The 24425-nt window shown below is 36.5% G+C and overlaps 1 protein-coding gene across 22 annotated transcripts in view; it reads left to right on the plus strand.

Moving 5' to 3' along the window:
- PTK2 (protein tyrosine kinase 2) overlaps positions 1 to 24425 on the plus strand; it is a 271799-nt gene that overhangs the window by 91464 nt on the left and 155910 nt on the right. For 17 of the 22 annotated variants that reach the window (XM_076004982.1, XM_076004986.1, XM_076004987.1 and 14 more), the window contains 2 exons: positions 6445 to 6611; positions 21159 to 21246. In XM_076004982.1, coding sequence (XP_075861097.1) covers positions 6445 to 6611; positions 21159 to 21246 — 255 coding nt within the window. Of the gene's footprint in view, positions 1 to 2781; positions 3750 to 6444; positions 6612 to 21158; positions 21247 to 24425 lie in introns of those variants that run through there. The other 5 variants (XM_076004993.1, XM_076004995.1, XM_076004994.1 and 2 more) reach the window with 2 other exon arrangements.

Genomic DNA, 24425 nt, shown 5'->3' on the forward strand with positions numbered 1-24425 from the left:
GTTCATTGTTAGTTGTCGTCAGTCGACCCTTTGTGTAAGAAATGTAAGCAATCTCTCTGATAGAGGAGCAGGTGAGTGTACATTGAAAAGCTCGAACACAGATTGTTAGCGATTCAAATAATTTTGGTTCCAGAAAAGACTACAAAGTTTAGAAAATTAAACTATTCTTTTGCTGGATGGAAAGTATCATCTAAGAAGAAAGCTAGAAAGAGAAACCTTAAGAAAAAAAGAATAAAAGCTGTGTTAAGAAGAACATGTAATAGTAGAGCATTAGAAAGAAGCATTCTTGATCACAAGATCCTTAGAGATGGTGATTTTGGTAGGCACCTAAAGATGTCTACATCCTAATCCCCAAAATCTGTACATGTGTCCACTTAACCTGGCCAAAGGGACTTCCCAAGATGTGATTAAAGTTAAGGACCTTGAGGTGGTGAGATCATGAGTCCATAATAGTAGCAAGCCTTTCCTGGCTGTGGTCAGAGGGAGGTGACTACCGAAGGGTCAGATGGTGCACTGCTGACTCTGAAGATGGAGGAAGAGGACTGTGAGCCGAGGAATGCAGGTGCTTCTCTGGAAATTAAAAAGGTTATGCCTATAGCCTCCAGAAAGCAGCACATCTCTGCTGACACCTTGATTTTAGCCCATTGAGACCCATTTCAGATCTACAAGCCTGAAAGATGATACATTTATTGTGTTTTAAGCCTCTAAGTTTCATAGCGGCAATAGGGAACTAATTGGGCAATAGGGTCATTAACAGTGACTATGGACCAGACCATCAAGAGACAAAAGTGCATTCTTGGTTATGGAGTACTTTTAGGAGGACTCCTAGTCTACTACTGAACCAAGAGAAGGAGGACATGTGTGGAGAATAGGATTTGAATTTTTGGATCTTTTTTTTTTTTTTTTTCATTTTATTTTTTTTTCCCAGTAACTCAGTGATGAATAGGCTCTTAGCAGTACAGGTTGTGATCAGAGAAGAATGGTAGAAATTCATTGGTTTTCTAACTATGAAGAGTATCTGAAAAAGAAACACATTGAGAAAAAGATATTGTACACTATAGAAGGATCGGTACTGATGAATATATTTGGTTATTCTTAGGAGGAAATGATGAGATGAACAGTGTTAACAATATGTGTTGCTTCAGATATCTCTTACAGTAATCTGAAAATTGTGAGAAGATAGCTAAAAATAGCAAATATCTCTTTTGTCTCCCTCTCCTCTACCTTTCCCACAGACCAGTTATTACTCATTTGTACATATTCATTACCATGTCTTTCTCCTATGAGACTCTAAGACTTTGGGGCTAAGGATTGGGTCTTATCTCTCATTGTGTCACTAATATCATGTGTGTATTGGGCACATTAGATATTCAGTGAATGATAAACATTCATTCATGAAAGAATGAACAAGAAGGAAAGGGTCACATGACCTATTTCTAACACTGGTAAAGGTCATTTGGGTACAAAGTACTATCTGAAAGATAAGTGACCAAATTGAACCAAACAAAATCATAAAATAAAAACTTTTATAAATGAACAAAATTACAGCCTCATCTCACTAGGAAATTGGAAAGTTGGGAATGTAAATTATCATAACATTGAAATGCTTGGGGTTTGGAGGGGGGCATCAAATTGATAATTATTTAAGATTAGTTTTATTCATTATTAATGTGGATGAATGACATTAACTAACATTGTGTGTCAAGTGTACTTGGTACATACAGTTTTATTGCATTTATCAAAATGTTTCAGTTAAGTAGATATTGACCCAGCATGTCTATTTCTGTGCAGTGCTCATACATATGTAGGGTGACAACTAGAAGGAAGTTCTAAGCAGTATTGGCAGTATTGTTTGCATTTGCTCTTTCCTTTCTCCCCCAAAACAAGAAAATTACTCTTTGTTGGTGGTAAAATGACTATGTATATTTACTGCTATGTTCCTGATAAAATATAAGCATGATGTGAATATTGGTTTCTTTTATTTTCAATCTTAAAAGAATTATTCTACCAGGAATGTCTACTATGAGAATTTTGTCAGGAAAATTGTATATTTCTGAAACCTGGGGTATGAGATAAATGGAGAGGCAAAGGTTTTAGAGTAGCCAAATACTGTTTTGTGTTCTTCAGGACCAGATTATCATGAGTCATCAAAGCCAGAAAGAGAAATATACATTTAATTCAGCTACCTTTAGGGGGGCATATTATAAACTCAAGGCCTGTTATCTCCCTATAGACCGTCACTTTTAATGTAAATGTATATATTCCAGAAGTACTACACAGATGTACTTGTGTATGTTTATATGGAAATGGGGTAGCATTATTGTGTTTGTTGAATATGCATCCCTCACTAAATATTTAACTAACATTGTGTGTCAAGTGTACTTGGTACATACAGTTTTATTGCATTTATCAAAATGCAATTTGATAGTTTGCAAGTTGTTGAGTTAAACAGAACCAAATATTTGGTTCTCAAAATTACTTAAGTTACTGAGTATATGTGTTAAGCACCACATTATTTAAGTATCTTGTGTATTCATGTTTGATGCTCTCAGAGAAATTTATAAAGGTGCTAGAGATTGAAAAATAGGATAGAACTCAATATGGAAGCATAATGAAAAAGCAAAAAAAAGAGGGGGGGGTCGTTAAATATTAAATGTCTGATTTCAAACCAAACGTTTAGTTTATTATATCTCAAACAAGAAGCAGTACAATTAATCAAAGTATGTGCCTAAAATATTGACACAGTTTTGCTATCTTAACGGTTGCTTGTTTATGCCAGCAGTGAAGCCTGGAGAGCAAGTGGTGATGTAATCGCAAAAGGCATTTCCACAGCTTGTTGAGAATTACGTATTTTTCCTTGCAAGAAGTCCAGGTCTGAAGCCTGGGAGAAGTGGTAGTCGGTCGGTGCAAGGTCTGGTGAATACAGTGGATGACAGAGAGTTTCCAAGTCCAGCCTCTGTAGTTTGAGCAGCATTATTTTTTCAACATGTAGTCTTATAGGAGGATTAGCCTGTCTCTACTGACCTGTCTTGGCTCTTAATTGCAAGCATCCTCATCATTTTGTTCAGTTGGTTGCAATAGACATCCTCTGTCATCGGTTGACCCCAGGTTTCATGAAGCTGTAGTGGAGAATACCAGCGCTGGACTACTGAATAGACACCATTAGCTTTTTTTGATGAGTATTCGGTTTTGGACTTTTTTTCGGCACTTCATCTTTATCCGACCATTGTGGTGAATGCTTGTGATTGCCAAAAAAAAATTTATTTTTCATCACACGTAACGATACACTGTAGAAATGGCTTGCATTTATATCATGACAGCAAAGAAGGGCAAGCTTCAAGACTATTTCTCTCTGATGCTCTTTTAATTTATGTGGAACCCATCTGTCCAGCTTCTCTACCTTGCTGATTTGTTTCAAATAGTCCAGTATTGTTGGAATAGTAAAATGAAACCTTGCTGCTAATTCATACACAGGTTGCAATGTATTTGCTTCCACTACAGCTTCAGCTCATCGTTATCCATCTTGGACTCAGGTCACCCACCTGGCTCACTTTCAAAATTAAAATCGCCTGAATGGAACTTCTCAAACCATCAATATATTGTGTGTTCATTAGCCACATCCTTCCCAAATACTTCAATGATATTTCAAGCTGTTTGCATTGCACTGGTTCTATGATGGAACTGATATTCAAAAATAACACGAATTTTGTGAATGGTTTCACAAAAATTGCTCTAAAAAAATGTGAAAGGTAATCAGAAGCCAAAACATGTGTTTGAAAGACAGAGGATATACCTTCACAATAGAAAATAAAACAAGTAGTGTCAGAGTGAAATGTCAGAGATATCAACTGTCAAACTTAGTATTAAAGGAAATTGGACATTTCATACTTAATGACCTATATAAGAAAAGGAAATTTCTATGTTTTTATTGTTTTTCATTGTTTAGTGGGGAGGGAAAGTTGAAACCTGGTTTAGTCATAAGGTACTAATATATGGGAGCGCTTTGTTATCAAACCCAGACTTGAAATCACCCTGGGTCTCTTCAGGGAGTGTGATGGGGTGAATGGACTAAAATTCTATGTATTCCCTAAAACTCCAAGACTAGAAACCTACTTTTCCCCTAATAAACACCATAGTTCTAGGCTAAGCCTGTCTAATTGAGGCAGGTTTGCTGCCAGGGTTCTCCTCTATGTTCCCTGTGGGTTCGGAGGAGATGAAGGTGACCTTTTCATGGGGTCATCAGGGAAGGTACCCAGAGAAGGTGGGATTTCTCCTAGAGTGCGAATAGCGACTAATACAAGTGTAAGAAATGATTTGTGCCCTGTACTACCTTACACTCGGCATGTGGACATGGAAGGATAGATCGCATGAATAGAGACAGATGATTAGACATGGCTGTAGACATGGATTACAGCTCTGACAGGAGAGAGTTTGCTCTTCAGTCAGTTGTAGCAATGAGCTATGGATAAGGAGATATAGTCAGCCTATTCTTTACCAAGAATAACTAGTGTTGGTGTGCACTGGATATTGAACTGGCAGAGCTAGAACAGGGAAACAAAGGTACTTTTGTGGGAGTTTCATAGAGATGCCAGCTCCTGTCCTTTGTTGCTCAGGGATTTGTGTGGGCAAGGAGAAACTGCAGAAATCGCCTTTTAGAGAATTATTAAAAGATACTCTTTCTTCTAGACAAATCCCCCACCCCAGAACACAATATTAGGAGACTGGAACTTGGGCTGGATTTGGCTCCATCTGGATACTCTTGTGTAGGGTATTGTCATTTACAGTGGTTCTGTCAGGAATTCTAGGTCTTGGATCAAAAAAGCCAGAGAGGACATTGTATGTATGTCTCATTTCTGCATAGAAGTCTATAAGCTGCAAAGATCCGTCCTGTCCTGATGCGAATTCATCTTCTTTCCAAGCTGTCTTTGACTCTGCCAAGCCTGATCCTTTGCTCGTACTTTCCCTCTGAATCCATGTTTACTACCTTCTTCTGTCCCTCCCTCTGTTCTCCTCTCTGCCACTTCCCTTGGTTGATATACAGCTTTGTACCTGGAATTGAGTCCTCTTAAAGGGAGTGTGATGGTACCACTTCAACCACTCAGTGCCCTGGGAGATCTGCCCCATAAAGTACTGGTACCACAAGCACAACACAGCAGCACATGTCCTTAGTGTGCACATAATGGGTTTCTGACACTTTTTATATATGGTACGTGTTATAATTTATCTTGTGGAAAGGTCTGGGAATATCCTTTATCATATTATCAACAGCATTGTGCCATAATAAAGAAATATTTGGTTAGTGCCAGAACTTCTCTTTTAGACAGGGTCTTGCTCTGTTGCCCAGGCTAGAGTGCAGTGACACAATCATAGCTCACTGCAGCCTCAAATTCCTATGCTCAAGCAGTCCTCTGGCCTCAGCCTTCCAAAGTGCTAGGATTACAGGCATGAGCCACTGCATCCGGCCAGTGCAGGAACTCTTAAGATGTTCTTACATTATAAGTTATATTATAGCTTTAATTAATTACTAACTCTTAAAAACCAGTGATGATTTTCTTTCATAGACATTTTCATTTTAATGTCAGCATCATTTAAAAAAACTTTTCTTAATCACCTAAAAGATTAAGAAGATTAGGGTGGTTGTGATTTGTATAACCTAATGTAAAGAGCAGCAGGCGTTCCATCACATTCTCAAGTGAGTCTTCTGTACATGCTACCTGTTTGCAAACATACTTTTACCCAGCCTTCATACCTAGGCAGGTAAAGGGAAGAGTTTGTTCTAATGCTTATCTGTCCACAGCCCAGGAGAAATTTTATCTTCTTAAGGAACCTTCTCTGATGACTTCATTCAAAGGTTACCTTCTTCTCTGAACTAAAGCATTAGATTTGGGGAAGTATTTTAGATTGCTACATATTAATTTATAGAGAACAAGTAACAAACTGATTAGGTCCAAATTCAAAGAACTTTTCATATATATCTTCAACATCAAGAGAACATAGTCTTAATTGTAAGTTCCTGAATGTGTTTTTTAAAAATTGATATTAATGTTACAGCCTGATCTTGAAGAATATGATCTCCTTGGATCAGAAAGTATAATCCCTTCCTTGGGTCTAGTCCTTAGATAGCAGTAACTGAAGGGTAGCTGGCACACTTTGACAGGTTTGGGCAGTGATAATGGTAGAGTTGCAGAAATGCATTTTTAAGTTTACATGCCTTGTTTATTATTAAAGGGAGAAGAGTATATTTTGTATTTTTCAGAACTTTTCCTTGTTCATAAAACTACTGTTTGAGAAACAAAGATTCCTAAGTAATTTATTTAATTTGCTACTTTTACCAAAGATTTCTGATAATGTACTCAAAGAAATGAACACTGCATTATTTTTTAGCATATAGGGTTTTTTTTTTCCCAGTTTATAACAGTCATTTTTGTGGGGGGTATGTTTTAGGGCATCATTCAGAAGATAGTGGACAGTCACAAAGTGAAGCATGTGGCCTGCTACGGATTCCGCCTCAGTCATCTGCGGTCAGAGGAGGTTCACTGGCTTCACGTGGATATGGGCGTCTCCAGTGTGAGGGAGAAGTATGAGCTTGCCCACCCACCAGAAGAGTGGAAGTAAGATGCAAACCTACTTTGGTGTGATGCACACTTGATTTGTTACATGTATTAAAAACATAAGAGAATGAATGTGTATGCTTTTCACACCGCTTGTCATTACAACTTCTGTATAATTGGTTAGTAATTATTAACCAGTCATCTCTTCCAGACTTCCCTTTAGTCTGGCTTTTGGGGATGATTAACTTTACATTCCTTGAGCCATCTGATTTCAGTCGACTATAATGGTCTTTTGCTAGTTACATTTCTCATCAGTGTTGTTTTGTTTCAATGTTTGCTCTAAATAGAACTCAAGCCCCAAATCTTTTTACTTTCTCATCTTTTGTCCTCCTTTAATGTAGCAGGACCTGATGTGTCTATGAGGAGACCACACCTAATTACCATATAAGTGGGTTACATGACTTGTTTTATTGTGCCCAATAATCTAGAATTCACCTACAAAGAGTGGGTATATATATGATATTCAAATGCAATATTAAAATTATTAGGAAGTGATCTCTTAGTAACTCCTACTGAAACATTAGGGAAACTGAAATTATTTCAAGGTGAATTAAAAGAATTCCTTAGGCCGGGCGCAGTGGCTCACGCCTGTAATCCTAGCTCTTGGGAGGCCTAAGCCCGGCGGATTGCTCAAGGTCAGGAGTTCAAAAACCAGCCTGAGCAAGAGCGAGACCCCGTCTCTACTATAAATAGAAAGAAATTAATTGGCCAACTGATATATATATATATAAAATTAGCCGGGCATGGTGGCTCATGCCTGTAGTCCCAGCTACTCGGGAGGCTGAGGCAGAAGGATCGCTCGAGCCCAGGAGTTTGAGGTTGCTGTGAGCTAGGCTGACGCCACGGCACTCACTCTAGCCTGGACAACAAAGCAAGACTCTGTCCAAAAAAAAAAGAATTCCTTATAATTGTTGGCTGCGCATAATGGCTCACATCTATAATCCCAGCATTTGGGAGTGAGGCAGGAGGAGAGCTTGAGCCAGGAGTTGGAGATCAGCCCAGGCAATATAGCACGACCCCTGTCTCTACAAAAATTTTAAAAATCAGCTGAGTGTGGTGGCACATACCTATAATCCCACCTGTTTAAGAGACTGAGTCAGGAACATCACTTGAGCCCAGGAGTTTGAGCTGCAGTGACTTATAACACACTACCTGCACTCCAGCCCAGGCAAGAAAATGGGACCCTGTCTACAATAAAAAAGAAAAAATTCCCTGTAAGTGTCCTTTCCTCCTGGTTTTCTCCCTAATAATTTTTTTCATTATTAAATAAATCAAGATGTAAGTAGAAAGCCGTACATCTAAAATACTTTTGAGAATGGGGTAACTTGTAAAAATAGGCTTCCTCCACTGGTGTTCTTATTTTTATAGAAAATGCTGCAGGAATAAAGATAATTATAGATTGAAGAGTACATTCAGATTGTCAGTAACTTATATTTCAAGACTCTAGATTGATGAGGATAGACATTTTTAAAGTAAAACCAACATGTTTAGGTAAACAAATCCTAAATTGAACAAAATGTCTGATTTACAGAGTTCATTGAAGAAATATAGTTGCATTTTCAAATTTATCAGATAGATAGAACCAAGCTAACAAAATATTCTTTGAGAATTCAGTTTGGTTGGTTTATACCAATGGCTAGAGAGGATCCATAGTTAGTTAAGTATTTAAAATGTAAGAATATGTAAACGTTAGAGTCTGGGTACAGTGGCTCATGCCTATAATTCTAGCATTCTGGGAGGCTAAGACGGGATGATAGCTTGAGCTCAGGAGTTTGAGACCAGCCTGAGCAAGAGCGAGACCCAATCTCTACTAAAAATAGACAAAATTAGCCAGGTGTGGTGTGCCTATAGTAGTCTCAGCTACTTGAGAGGCTGAGGCAGGAGGTTCGCTTGAGCCCAGGAGTTTGAGGTTGCTATGAGGTAGGTTGATGCTACAGCACTTGAGGGACAGCAGAGTGAGACTCTGTCTCAAAAAAAAAAAAAAAATCTAAAATTTAGATAAAAATACCTGCAGGAATTTTTATTTAATATAATTCTTTTTTTTTTAAACCACTTCGGTACCGAGCTCACTGGCCGCGAAACCTTGCCCACAGCCGGCACTCACAGTCCACACAATAGTTTGTGCTGTACATTGACAACGAATCTGTTTTGCTCCTTTGTGATGAGGAAAGCTTTAAAGCACTGAAAGCTTGTTTTACTTTACAGGCAGCTTTACTTGTAATGTAAATCAGAATAGGTAACACATACATATATGTTTCCATTACGTTATTTTTAAATGTTCACAATTTTATTTTGATAAATGAAAAATTAGAAAAGTCATATCATGCCTGTTGGCTAAAGTCGTTGTGTGCGTTCATCTGGGCTATTGACTATAGTCGACACTGGTACCAAAGTAGTTAAAGACAGGGTCTCACTCTTGTTTCCCAGGCTAGCGTGCAGTGGCATGATTATAGCTTAGCTCACTGTAACCTCAAACTCCTGAGCTCAAGTATCCCCTGCCTCAGCCTTCTGAGTAGCTGGGACTACAGGTGTGTGCTACCACACTTGGCTAATATTTAACACAATTCTTGTATCTTCTCAGTTTATATAGACATGCCAGCAATAAATGTCATGATAATGATATTCTTAGTGCTCAATAAAATATTTATTAAATGTAAATCTCTGAGTATATTAGTTTTGTTTTTGTTCTTTTAAGCCAATTTATTTTGCTATATTTCAAGAAAAGTTGAATAGGTATTATTTTATATAATACCTATATCTTCAAAAGTAAAAAAAATTAAGGCTGAGTTAGATAGACCTTCTCATAAACTGACCTTGCTTGAAGAAGAGTCAAGATGCTGCTGATGACACAGATGTATTATCCTCATGAGTTGCTGCTAAAAGCCAGACTTTATGCTAGCTATAAGCTATTTATAAGAGAGACTTGCAAATATAGGTTTCATTTAACTCTTTCCAAACCTTATGAGTTAGAGACTGTTATAGTCTGTGTTTCACAGGTGAAAACAGAGGCGTAGCAAAATTAATAAACTTTCAGTCACATAAATGATTTGTTTTTTTGTTTCGGTTTGAGACAGGGTCTCATTCTGTTGCTAGGGTTAGAGTGCCGTGGCATCAGCCTGGCTCACAGCAACCTCAAACTCATGGGCTCAAGTGATCCTCCTGCCTCAGCCTCCCAAGTAGCTGGGACTACAAGCGTTCGCCACCATGCCTGGCTAATTTTTTTTATTTTTTAGTAGAGATGTGGTCTCTCTCTTGCTCAGGTGTGTCTCGAACTCCTGACCTCATGCATCCGCTTGCCTCGGCCTCCCAGAGTGCTAGGATTACAGCTGTGAGCCACCATGCCCAGCCCACATAAATAATTTATGACACTATTTTTATTTGACTTTAGCTGTCTGACTACATGGTACTGGTTTTTAAAGTCAGCATGCCTATCATATAGGAATAATGTCATAAAAACTCGGAGAATATAGCCAGGCTTTTAAGATTAGTGAAAGTTGTATGGATAGTAAGTGGAGGTGATGACAGAAAATGTGATGGAAATACAACTGACGTATGGTACTTTAAAGAATATGAGGGCAAATACTGATTGTTCTGTATGTTTAAAAAGGGAGGAATTTAAAGTGTGAGCAGGAAACAGGAGAATATCAAGAGTAACCAAGCAGATGTGTATATATCTAGAAGTTCTAGAAATAGAAGTTCTAGAAATCATAGGATAGGTAAAATAGCAGATTAGACATAACTGAAAAATTATTAAACAAGAAGGTGGATTGGAGAAAATTGCCTAAAACATAGCTTAGAGAGATGAACAGATAGAAAATTGAAAGCAAGTGTATGTAACATGATGAATGAAAAGGTCAACTCATTTCTAATAGAAACTCCAGATGAAAATGAAAATGGGGAAAAGAAAATAATCCCAAGAGATTATGGTTGAGAATATTGTAGAATCAATGAATGACATGAGCCCTCAAATACAGGATTAACAAAATCCCAGAGTTAATAAACTTAAGTGGACACTTTGGCAGGTTTTAGTAAAATATTGTACTAGAGAACAAGACAGGCCTCCCAAAGTGCTAGGATTACAGGCGTGAGCCACCACGCCCGGCCTAGAACTGATTTTTAATTTGAAGAACTTTCACATGTAAAACATAAGTATAGAAAAGGAACAAAGTATACCAGGCAAATGATAACCTGGGAGAGAAAAGACTGGTATTAATATCCTGCCCTATTAATATCCTATGAAAAAAGTCTATTTTTTTTGTTTCATAAGAGATACTTACTCTGGATGAAAAAAGTCTTTAAAACATTTTTTTAAAGCTTAATTAGGGATATAGGGGGCCATTATATTACAAAAGGTTCATTTCACCATGCATTTAGTAAGTATTCTTCGCTTAGCTTTCTGGATACCAGAGTGTTCTTGGTTTTCCTCCTGCTCCATTGACCGTTCATAGTTTCTCCTGCTTAGCCTTTATGTTTTTGAATGCTCCAGTAACCTCTTTTCTTCTCTGTCTACTCTCCTTAGACCTGCCTTTGGCACTAAATTCACATATTTAATTGAGTGAACACAGGGAACCTGATAAACAAGTATTGTAATAACCCAGGCAAAGATCATAAGCGCTGGTGGAGCAGGGGAGTAGCAATGGAAGTGGTGATGTCCAGGGATGTATGGCTGCTTCTCCAGGGATATGTTTTTAAGGCAGAGCTGCTGGGATTTGCTGATGGATCTCCTAGAGTGTAAGCCATCCAATTAATGTGTAAATCATGTGGGCTCAGAAACTTCTCATAGCTCCTCATCATAGCCAGAGCAAACCTCAGAGTTTCTGATTATATCCCAGTCCTCCTTTTCTTCTCTCCTTCATCTATTGTAGTGACATTGGTCTTTTTGAAATTTCAGTTTTCCATTAAACTAATATATTTTAGGATTATTTTCATAAATACTTAGGATCTGATTGGTTGATTTCCAACTTTGTTACTTATTGAATTGTATAGCCCTCCATCTTAACTAATGCTTCCTTTGTCTCATTTCCCATTTTGCCTTTATCTTTTACAACTTTTCACTTACTGGACTCTAGTCCCCATGACCTTCTCAACGTGAACACCCACGCATGTTGCTTAGTGGGTCCTTTGAACATGGTGTGATTCTGTTGTCCTTTCCAAGCATGGCTTGAACCTCCCCTCCTTCCAGCCACATGCTGAGTGGTCACCACTTCACTATGGCATTCCTGGTTGTCTGTCTAAAGAGCTCTTGCCTACCCAGTGCTCTTCATAGACTTGTCAGGACTGATAATCATATATGTACTTATCTTTCTCCCTCAGGGACTTTATCTTATTCATTGTTCTATTCCTGTTTCTAGTTGTGCCTGGTATATAATACATACTCAATAAAAAGTATTTGAATGAAAACTAAATAAATGAATGTATTGATAATGTAATTATAAAATAAACCAAAAGACAAAGGAATGTAATGGTGTATAAACTTTTATTTAACTAGGAACCAAAGAGTATTAGTTTAAGTTATTAATAATAACAGTATTACCATATTAACACATGTTGCTTACTATGTGTGAGACATAGCACTAAGCACTTGAGATATTTTATCAAAAATTAGTTCATATTGTGATAGTTTGATAAGTAGGTACTCTCCTTTTGCCATTTTACTTGTGAGAAAACTGTGGTTTAGAGAGGCTTAATACCTTTCCCCAGAGGTCATATGACTTAAATGGGTGGCAGAGTGGAAAATGGAATCTGTGCACTCAGCCGTTTCTTCTCTACTTCTTTTTTAGGTACGTAACTACAAGATGTAGAACATTATATATTTTTTTCTCTCATTTGCAGTCATCTTCTCAGTTGATAGATGGCTATGTTAGTGCAACTGTAGTTCTGGCTTTATTTTATTTTATTTTATTATTTTATTTGAGACAGTCTTGCTCTGTCTCTCAGACTAGAGTAGAGTAGCATCATCATAGCTCACTTCAGCCTCAAACTCCTGGGCTCAAATGATCCTCCTGCCTCAGCCTCCTGGAAACTGGGACTATAGGCACCACACCCAGCTAATTTTTCTATTGTTTTTAGAGACAGGGTCTTGCTCAGGCTGGTCCCAAACTTGTGGCCTCAAGCAGATCCTCCCGCTTTGGCCTCCCAAAGTGCTAGGATCTGGCTTTAATTCTGACAAGTATGATCTTAATGTTAAAATGCTAAAGTGCCAGGATTCATCAATATAATTGGGTATAAATTTCCATTTCTGTGAGGATTTTGAACAGAGATTGTTCTTCTGTGCTGTCTGCTAGAAAGTCTATTCATATTGTTGAATAAGCCTCAGATATAATTGAGTCTTTATTTCTTCAGACACCTCAGTAAGCCAGCTTGCAGTGAACATAGTTGGTCATAACTGTCTCAAGTAGGATGACCTCAAAGAGGTGTCATGACATGTCATTGGGGGGGGGGGGAAGCACTGATTTGATATGTGGCTATCCATGTAGGAAGAAGAGCAACAACACAATTGGATCCTACCTCAAACAGTACATAGAAATCCACATGAGTTGGACATGTAGTAAAACATTATAAGCCAAACTTTTAAAAAGTTTACTGAAAAATATATTTGAATATGTCTCTGGTCCTGGGGTAGGAAGATTTTCTTAAGATCTTCAAAGTGTTAGCTAAAATAGGATGGCAAATTTTACTTCATTAAGATTAAATATACTAAAAAAAATTACACTAAAAAAGGTGCAGAACGGGAGAAAATACTTGTAACACAATCAACAGAGTGGTGTGAGGAATTCTAATCAGTATGAAGATTGCATATAACTCAGTAATTAATGTGCGAGAGACATGAAGGCATTTTCGTAAACAAGAAAACAAGTTTGGCCAGTAATCATAGAAGGTGCTGTTGACATCATTGATCAGGGAAATGCATATCTAGACCACAATGAAATTCTATCTCCAGTTGGCAAAAAGTAAGTTGTCTGACAGTACCAATAGCTGGAAAGGTTGTGGATCTGACAGGGTCTCATCTACGCTGCAAGGGAGGATGTAAATTGGTAAAACCATTTGGGAAAACAGCTTTTAGTGACTTGAAAATCAAGACAGTACATACCCTACCATCCTGCTGTTCCACTTCAGGTTCAATCTTTGAATAACTCTAGTTGTAGTTTCTGTACTAGGCTAGAAATGCAAGAATGTTCATAGACTAACCCATGACAGTTCAGTCACTTGGGAATGTTGCACAAGTCAAAATAAAGTGTAGGTACATGCAACAATATGAATGAAGCTTAGCCATATAATATCATGTGACAAAGTAAGTTCCAGCCCAACTTTGTGAATTGTACAGTTAAAAATGGTTAATATTTTGTTATGTAAATGTTACCTCAATTAAAAAAATAAAGGTCCCAGAAGATGATGTACAGCATGATTGGCTGCTTCTTTTTTTTAAATTTTTTTTATTTTAGCATATTATGGGGGTACAAGTGTTAAGGTTACATATATTGCCCATTCCCCCCTCAAGTAAGAGCTTCAAGCGTGTCCATCCCCCAAATGTTGCACATCTTACGGTTCAACACCTAAGTGGACATATAGGAGTGATTGGCTTCTTATAAATTAAAAAACAAAAACCTAACAAGAATATTGTTGGGAACACTTGTGTTGGGTATGACCATATGGAACAGATAAATAAGGGAATGATAAATCCATCATAGGTAATTGGAAGGCCCAGAGCCTCAGCAGGAGCAGCCAACAGTTCTTCCCAATCCCCACAGGCTCCAAAAGAACTTGTGCTGAATCTTAGGGTCTCAGGCCAAGTTTGAAAATCACTCTGGTAGTGTGCCTGTGCACCTGCCTGTCCCCAGCACTTTCCCAGTCAGTTCAAGGGCAAGTGGGAACTTACTGTTCCTGGGCTACTCGGAGATCCTAGTTAAGTGGGTGGAATTTGAGTCAGCCAAAAAAGTTTATGGTACTATATGAAGCTTATAATAGAGCAGAAGGTATAACACGCTCGTGGAGAGATTTCCTTTAAACAGATTTAAACTTTAAAGTTTTGCACGTAAATAAATTTTACTTATTTGAAATCACTTACATGGGATGCTCTGACGGGGTTAATCAGATATAAGTCCTTTCAGATGTTGAATTCAGGGCTTTGAGGGCCAGGTGTAAGAGAAGGCTCTTGGCATTTGAGAAAGCATTGTGGGGCTTTTGTAGAGCAAGTGAAAAAATCTTTTTTGTTGTTATCAAGATGTGGTTCACATTCTTCTGTACTTCTCTTCACTGCTGCTTAATAGCTCTTCACTCTGGAAAGAGAGGACTTCCTCCCCTCCCCAGACCTTTTGCAGGAGAAAAAAAAGTCTTTTTTATAGAGGAAAGGTGATTTTTTTCATAGATGACAAAAGAAGATGAATGATAATTGAATACTTTCTAGATTGTATTTTGATACAATTTTCTAAGTTTATTATCTTGAAATGACATTCCATAAAAATACACCTTAATTTGAAAAGCCAGTCTTTCACTATAATATTGAATTCAACAAGAGTTCTTAAAAAGATTTAAGGCAGTAAGAGGTAGTAAACAGAGGAACACTTTGACAAGTTTGGAAGTGACACCTTTACAAAATAGGATGGATTTTGAAATTTACTGATTTATTTATTATGCATTTACTGAATATTTCTGTACCAGACACTGACAAAAACAAATTGATTTAGCATTCCTTCCTTCTTTGACATCTTAGACTCTTCACCTTACGTCCTCACCCCCTGGCTTTGGTACTATCATGAGTTGCCATGGCAGTATGTAAGAGAATGAAAAAGGAAGCTCTGCCCACCAATTTTATAAATTAATCCTAGGTTATGCGATTGTGTTTCTTCCCCTGTTCTCTCTCCAGTGTCCTTTTCTGTTCTTCTACTTGCCTTTCTCTCTTCTACCTTCCTTCCTTCTCTTGGCTTTGTAGCTTCAGAGCTGGGCTCCTCTCTGAATTCTTTTCTTTCTCCAAATTCTCAGTTATTTATGGATCATTATTTCTCTAAGGGTTCCCTCCTCCCCCAAAATACTGAAAATGACTGGAATTGAATTATATTCTTGAGATAACATGGGGAAATGTTGCATGTTTTACAATGTTAGGTCTAATTATCTTTGTTGTCTCTCATCTGTAATCAGTGTTTTTGTTTATTCACACATAATACATTGATTATATAATTTAAGCTATAAGGTATAGATAAAACCAGAAATTTAAAAAATACATGGTAAAGTAAAATTATTTACTTTTACCAAAATATTACTAATTAATGAAAATAAAGTGATTGGGTATGGTTAACTTTTTAGAAAATCTTGGTTGAACAGTTTTGAGTATGCTGATTCTAAGGTTTTATTCCAGGTTCTGTTTATTCTTTTTCTGTTTTTAATGATTGTCATACCTAAAAACATTCTTTACAAAGATATGCATTATTCAATAGAAGAGGATACCATTGACTGTGTTTGTTCTCAGGATAGTGATTTTTATTACCAGTCATAATTACGTAAAAGTTTGTTGAAATTTGGCCAATGAATTTGCATTTTCCCTGGAATTTGCATAATTTGGAATTTAATAGAAATTTGCATAATCCCTTTCAGTATAATTTATTTTGAAATATATTTTTATATTTTAATATCAAATTCTTTTATTGGAGAAATTTTGAAACATGTTAGAAAATTCTGTTTTCAGATTTTTTGTGAGTGATACATATGACTCATTTTAGGTAACAAAGGTATGAATTGATGGCAGTATTTCAGATCTCAAAATGCCCTCCCCATAGCATGATAGCATGCTTTTCTGTTTTGTGTTTTTTATTATGGATAATGTCAAATATATCCAAAAGTAGACAAAATTGTAATAATGGAGTCCCATGCACTTGCCACCCAGTTTCAACAATTACCAACTCATGGTCATTTTGTTTTTTGTTTTTTTTTTCCCAGCTTCCTATATTGTTTTGCAGTACATTTCATATATCATACCATTTCATCCATACATTTTTAGTACATGTCTCTAACACTGTGTTTCTCAACTTCAGTACTGTTGACATTTTGGGCCAGAAAATTCTTTCTTGTGGGTGAGCTGTTCTATACATTGTATGGCTTCTACCCAGTAATGACAGGAGCCCACTAACCCCATTGTGACAAGCAAAAGTGTGTCCAGTTACTGCCCGATGTCCACTAGAGGAAATGGGGAGGGAGAAAATCTCCTAAAGTTAAAAACCACTGCTCTAAAATGTAAGGACTGGTTTCCATCATGACACCAAAAATTGTGGGGAAAAAATAAAATCTTCAGGCTGGGCGCGGTGGCTCACTCCTTTAATCTTAGCACTCTGGGAAACCAAGGTGGAAGGATCATTTGAGCTCAGAAGTTCAAGACCAGCCTGAGCAAGAGTGAGACACTGTCTCCACTAAAAAAATAGACAACTAAAAAAAAAAAATATATATATATATATGTGTATATATGTGTGTGTGTGTGTGTGTGTGTGTGTGTGTATGAATTAGTGGGGCATGGTGGCACATGCCTGTAGTCCCAGCTACTCAGGAGGCTGAGGCTGAGGCAGAAGGATTGCTTGAGCCCAGGAGTTTGAGGTTGCTGTGAACTAGGCTGACGCCATGGCACTCTAGTCCAGGCAACAGAGTGAGACTCTGTCTCAAAATAAAATAAACTCTTCAAAAATTATTCTTTCATGAAATATCCTGTCAGTATTCAAATTTATACTTTAATAAATATTATGACAAAAATCTTAAATTATTTGAATTAGTCCTACATGTTTGTGGTGTCCTAAGTCTTTTCTAATTACCTTTATCCAGTTATCCCCCTTGCTTACAGTTTGTTGAGGAAGCTGTGTTGCCTATACTACAATTTTCCCTTCATCCTGATTTTGCCAATGACATCCCTTGTCTTTGATGTCTTCTTATGTCTTTTCTACACAAAGCTTTTTTGTCATCTTTATGATGTTAATTCTTATTCTATAGTTTGTTGCTATTATGAGGGTTATCTTATATTTTATTATTTTCATTTAGTATTTCTCAATTTGAACATTTATCTCACTTGTTTTCATTTGTTCATGTTTTCTGGTAAATGTATATGACCTATTGTTATTTAAGTTTTGCTTTGGCTATGTCTCACAACTTAATGGTTTTTTTGTTTTTGTTTTTTGTCAATCAATATTTTATAACTTCTTACAAGATTTTTGGAAGATATCCAAGCATTATTTAGGGGTATATTGTTAGATTTCAGCTATGTGTGCTTAAGGAAAAAAAGGTTATTGGTTATTGATTTATTTTGTTACATTATAGGAATAGTAACATTTTCATGACAGTTTTTTATTTTTATTTTACTCCATTAAGGTGATTCTTTGTGCCTTAGTATTAGGTCATGAAATATGAAATGTCTGATTTCTAATCAAAAGTTTAGTTTATTATATATCAAACAAGAAGCAGTCCAGTTAATCAAAGTATGTGCCTAAACTGTTGACACAGTTTTGCCATCTTAAGGGTAGCTTGTTTATGCCAGCAGCGAAGAAGCTTGGAGAGCGAGTGGCAATGAAATTGCAAAAAGTTTTCCACAACTTGTTGAGAATTGAATATTTTTCCTTGCAAGAAGGGGTCCAAAGCCTGGAAGAAGTGGTAGTGAGCTGGTGCAAAGTGGAAATATGTGTCAAGATGCAACCAGACAGACTCTTAAAATAGTAAAAAAAATGTGGGGGAAATGATGAGTTTCATGGAAGAGAGGGGAATGCGGAATCAGTTCTAGGGCAGTGGAAAGTGTGTGTCAGTTGTTGCAGGACTGAGGTAAGGTGATTGGACTGGAATTAGGTGAACTTGAAGAAAGTTTCAGTAGGGTTGTATTAATAAATATGTTAGACTCTGTAGTGCGTTGAAGCAGGGACCACAGTTCTTAAGGTAATCTAAAGGCCTTACCTAACTTCATGTAAGGAAGCTCTATTTAAGTTCCCTACTGTTTTTAAGCCATAGGTACCTTCTGTTAGTTTCATTTTGCCTTTGGACATTCATGCATGTTCTTGCTGGAGAAGAATCCAATGTCTCCCTCTTAATAACTGTGGGATCTTGGGAAGGTTGCTTAATCCCCTGATAACTCTTTTTCTCCATCTATGAAAATAGGGTAAATATTAACCTGGTTATCATTTCTCACCTACAGTTTTGCAGTCACCTCCTACTCTCTCTACTTCTTCCTTTGGCCCAAATGTCTATTCTTTATGGTATACCATAATCCTGAAAAGTGAAAATCCTGTAGGGTCATTGCTCTTCTCACAGCCTGGTAGTGGCTTCCTTTCTCACTGAGAAAGTGCCCCACAGTCATGACTTGAGGGACATATGTGATACCACCTCTCTCTGAAGCCTCTTTTCTACTCACTGCCCTTGTTCAATCTGCCCCAGCTGCATTTGCCTTTCCAGGCATCCTCCAGCTCCAGTACTTTTAGGTAGTCTGTTCCATCTGATTGGAACACTTTTCCCTGCATTTAACTGCATAACTCCCTACCTCATCTCCTTTATTTAGATCTTTGCTTAAATATCACTGTTCCAGAGGATTTATCATTGACTATTCTTTATAAAATAATAGTTCATCATTAGTTATTCCTCTTGCTTTGATTTGTTTTTATAACATTTACTCCCACCTCACATATATTCTATTTGCTGTGTATCTTCTGCCACAAAAATACAAACTTTTTGAGAGCCAGCACTTTGCCTTTTTTATTCACTGATGCTTTTCTAACCCCAAGAACTTTGCCTGAGATGTGATTGGTACTGAAATAAATATTTGTTGAGTAATTACTAATAAGAAACCCTAGAGGCCATTTATTATGATACATCAGTGACTGTTTTGGTGTTTTGTGTTTACTGACTCATTTATTTCTCCTGTCATCCTTATGTGAGGAAGTTTTGGCACAGAGATGAGATGGCTGACAGTGAACAAGTGACATGGCCAGGAATTAAGCACAGATAGTCTTGATCTAGAGTCCATGTTCTTTCTGCTCCTCTTAAAAAGAAGGCCTTTGTGTAAAATGCTTATTATCACAGTGTCTGTCATAGACTAAGGAAATATTAGTTAATATTATCATCAGCATCAAGATGCTGAATGTTAAGAGAAGGCAGGAGCCAGACTGCCCAGTGTTTAATTTTGGACTTTATAGTTTCTTTATCTTTAAAACGGGAGTAACATTAATGCCAAAAGCCTCCTGTGACCTGTTTGAATCTTGAACATGTAACCTTGGAACTGATTACTTGTTCTTACTGAGCATCATTTTTTTAGTCTGCAAAATGCAAATATTTATAGTTACCTGATTATTAAATTGATTAAGAGAAATAGTGCACATAAAGTTGTCAAGTGCCTGGTAAGTCCTAAATTCAAAATAAATCTATTATTAGGCTTCTATAAATAATGCCCAGCATGAATATCTACAGTAAGTTACTGAACTCTTTCTGAGAGTAAAAGTGAAGTGGAACCTAATTGTGTATTCTAGTAAGATAGACATTTCAAAATCTCAGCAGAACTTGTATATATATGTCAAACTTTTCTTCCTCAAAAGATACCATTATAATTTTTAAAAATCATAATAAAAAGATACCATTTAAGAAAGATAAGCCACAGAATGGGAGAGGATATTGACTATGTCTAACAAAAGCCTCTCATCCAGAATATAGAAAAGAACACCTACAATCAGTAGGGGGTAGGGGAAGGAAAGGCAGCAATTCAGTAGGGAAAAAACAATGAAAGCTTGAACAGACACTTCACAAAACAAGATATCCAACTGGCCAGTAAACATGAAGAAGTGCTCTGTTTCATTAGTCTTCAAGGAAATCCAATTAAAACCACTATCTACTATTATAGTATGTCCAGAGTGAGTAAAATGAAAAAACTAGAAAATACTAAGTAGAGGCAAAGATACAATGTAACCAGAGCACCCCTGCTGGTGGTGGGAATGTGAATTGTTAAACCCTCTTTGGCTTGCTGTTTGGTAATACCTGCTAAAGCTAATATATATTTCGTATGACCTAGTGATTGTACTCCTAGGTATATATGCTACAGAAATGTGTACATATTTTTACCAGAAGACATATGTAAGAGTGTTCATATGGGTAGACACATGTACGCAAAGAGAGAGAATGAGAAAGAGCGTTCTGATGATGTTGGTTTGTTTTGACCATTCTAAAGCTTGGCTTTTTAAGCAAATAAGGGTACATGCTATGTGATTCTATTGATGTAAATTTAGATGTAGGGAAGCTAGTGGAATGTGGTAGAAGTCAGCTTAAGTCTTCCCCTAAACAGTGGTAGAGAGTGACCTGTGGGGTTGGAGGAACTTCTGGGCTTCTGATCATGCTCTGTCTCCTTGTGAAGTCACCGAGATATATCACACTTAAAATATGTGAACTTTTTTGTGCTGAAAAATAAAAAATTAACGTTTAAAGTTCAATTGATTAAAATCATTTTTCAAACTAATTAGCAATACCATATTCACAATAATACTATAATTGTAGGGTATGAATTGAGAAAATGACATTTTTAATTGTTCTACTTTGTGAATTATTTTTTAGATACGAATTGAGGATTCGTTATTTGCCAAAAGGATTTCTAAACCAGTTTACAGAAGACAAGCCAACTTTGAATTTCTTCTATCAACAGGTACAGGAGAGTGCTTTAATATACTTTTTGTTTGTTTCTTTGAATCTTATTCATTACATTTTTAAAATTTTAGAATTAGATTAAACCTAACACTTGGGAGAATATAAAGTTGTCTCTGTATGGAAGTGAGAATCTTTTAACCAGTGAGAAATTATGAATTGTTGACATTTTTTGAACTTTTGTACACTTGAACAAATCTTAAAGGATACTTTTGTGTGGAGTCCACAACCATTTCTCTATCTCTAATTCAAATATGATTATCAACAAATTTGTAATACGTAGAAAATTTTGTCAGAGCCAGTTATACCTGTATAATCTTGATAGCAATTTGCATAACAAAGTTAAAGTTAAATTTTAGCTTTGCTTTTTACAAAACATTAATTAGGCAATAAATACATGTCGCGTAAATGAACTAACACAGTTTTATAACCAGTAAATTTTACTTGTTAGTATTAGCAAATATCCAAAAAAGGCTAATGAATACCAAAAAGACTTTTGTACATATAATTTTGCCATCATATGTACTTGATAATTTTTTGTTTTAGTAAAAATTAATCAAATTAATTAAATATCTACTGTGAACCAGTAATGCAGAAATTAATGGCATAATCCACACCTTTAAATTCTTCTGTCTAGTGGAGGATTCTTGTAAACAATTACTTTGTGTTTGATCCTATGCTGTTACTAAGCACAGATGATATGACTGTGCACGGAAGTGTCTGTTAACCCCCCGGGTAGGTTTGGAATCCAGGGGACTCCCCTGGAAAGTGTCATTTGAGGAGTTTCCAACTTTGCAGATAGGAAGAGTCGTGTGTTCTAGACAGGAACATGGAGGGGAGAGAAAAAAAACATGGTTCGTTTAAATCTGAGCTAAAATGGTTTGATAAGAAGCTAATGAGAGAAATAGGGACCACATCATGTAAATAGAAGAGTTTGAGTTTTCTCCTATAGATTATTGGGGAACCGTTTATAGAATTTAATTAGTGAATGCCTCCATCAGAATTTTTTTTTTTTTTTTAATGAGACCACTCTGATGAGATAAGAGATTGGATTTTTAAAAGGCTCCAAGCATATTCAGAGACTCTTCAACCAGTCTGGCAAGAAATTAGAAAGACATAAAAGTATAAGAATATAATATTAAGCAACTTTAGTGGATGGATTTGATAGGACCCAAAGATTGAACTAAAATGGAATGTGAAAATAAAGAAGAAAAAGGCTTGTCTTTTAAATCGAAGGCTTAGTGCCAGGAAAGAGCAATGATGGATTAGATGCATAAGTAGGGGTTAAGAAGGTAAGTTGTTTTATTTCTCTGTTTGAGATAACAGTAGATGTTCTCATAAGATTCAAGCTGAGAAAGCACGAAACTAAGGAAGTTTCCAGCATTCGGGGGAAAATGTCTCTTTTGTTTGTGTCTGTGAGGTAGAAATCATAAAGGAAATATAAGGTGTTAGGTAGGGGATTTGTGGAAAGGTTTGAAGGTTTGCAATAATACAGTGTTGGATAAAAGTGGAAGTTAAGTTTGTCAAAATCGAAAGAGAGAAGGCATGTTTAGATTCCAGCTGAGGTTGCTGGAGGCCTGCTCATACTGCAAAATGATTTCCATTTTGCAAGCTGGTTCTTATATGTATTAATACATCTTTCCCTTTAGCAATATATTGAGCTTTGTATTTTGGTGAAGGAGGTAACATGAGTTTAAATAATTGATATGTTTATACGGCATTTTCCTCTCTTGTAGATATCTAGATCGTTATTGGTATTATTTCTTTGGAAAAAATCCACCCACTGAGGGAGTATATGGCCACATTAGTGACATCAATTTTCAGACTGCATAATATAGGCCTAAATAGCTCATAGTTATTCCTTTTTATAATTTCTAGTCTAACCTAAAAGTTGGTGACTTTTTTATTCCTTTGCTTCTTGTTCACAGGTTGTTCCTAGGTTGTCCTAGTTTTTCTTTGTTGGAAGACCTTGCTCTTCTACCTATATGATTAAAAGTTAGTACTCCACATACCAGTGTTTCCCAGATTTTCTTTTGCTGATAGGATGTATCTTATTGTACAGTCTATGTAATTCCGTTGAGTAACATCTATAAATCACAGGAGAAAGTGAATTATAATGATGGAATTTTTCTTGAAAGAATATGCACTGAATATATAAAATTTTCTACCATAAAATTGCCCAGTGATTTTTTAAAATTTCAGTCTATAGACTGTACCAGGCTTATGTGGATTCAGCACTTACCATTTGCATATCAAGACATGAATATGAGCTGCACATCATGAGTTGGTACACAACTTCCCTTTTTCCTTCCTCTGTGCTCACTATATGACCCTTCAGTTCTTCCTCCCCACCTTCTGCTATCATTCATTTCTACAGTTTCCTCTTCTTGCACCCTGTCCTTTTTAATTTTTAAAAAACTGTCAAATATATGTCACATTTTTAGAAAGTCCAGAAAATATCCTAAAACATCACTTAAGTTACCTCTATTCTCATCACTTTTGTTTTATATATGCTTTTATAATAGTTTATCAAGTATATGCATTTTTATAAGAAAGTGTAGTCATGGACGTGTCCCACATCATTGCTTGTTCATGCTCATGTGACACTGAATGGTGGATGGTAGAGGGGGAGTGCTAAAGCCACAAAGGGGAGGGGAGAGGGAAGGAAGGTACTGCGATTTGTCAGAACGAGTGAATTGGCAAGTGTACTAAGATCCTTAAATATGTTCACATCCTCCAGAGCTCTTAGGTGGCCCTATTGACATTGCCATTTTTGTGAGGAAAAAACAGTTGAATGTTGCCAATTTCATATGATTTGATCTAATAATTCTACTTCTAAGAATTTATTGTAAAGAAATAACAAGGTTTACACATGTGTATATACCTGCAAGGATGCTCATAGGCATATTACAGTAACAAAGAAATGGGAGACATTACAGATGTCTGTCAAGAGGTTCATTAAATTCAGCTGAGTTTTAAATTTATGCATCTGTCATAAATAGGCATACCCATTCATGGATGTGGAAAGTATTACATTAAATGCTGTTTTAAACAAGCCATGTATAAAACATGTATAATTCCATTTGTATGAAAAAATGTATATATTTTTATTTTACCCTGATCTGGCAATAAAGTTTTGAATATAGTATGATTTTTTTTTCATTGCTGATTTGGCAAGTA

This window comes from Microcebus murinus, chromosome 7 (genome assembly GCF_040939455.1).
Source record: "Microcebus murinus isolate Inina chromosome 7, M.murinus_Inina_mat1.0, whole genome shotgun sequence".
Taxonomy (NCBI): domain Eukaryota; kingdom Metazoa; phylum Chordata; class Mammalia; order Primates; family Cheirogaleidae; genus Microcebus; species Microcebus murinus.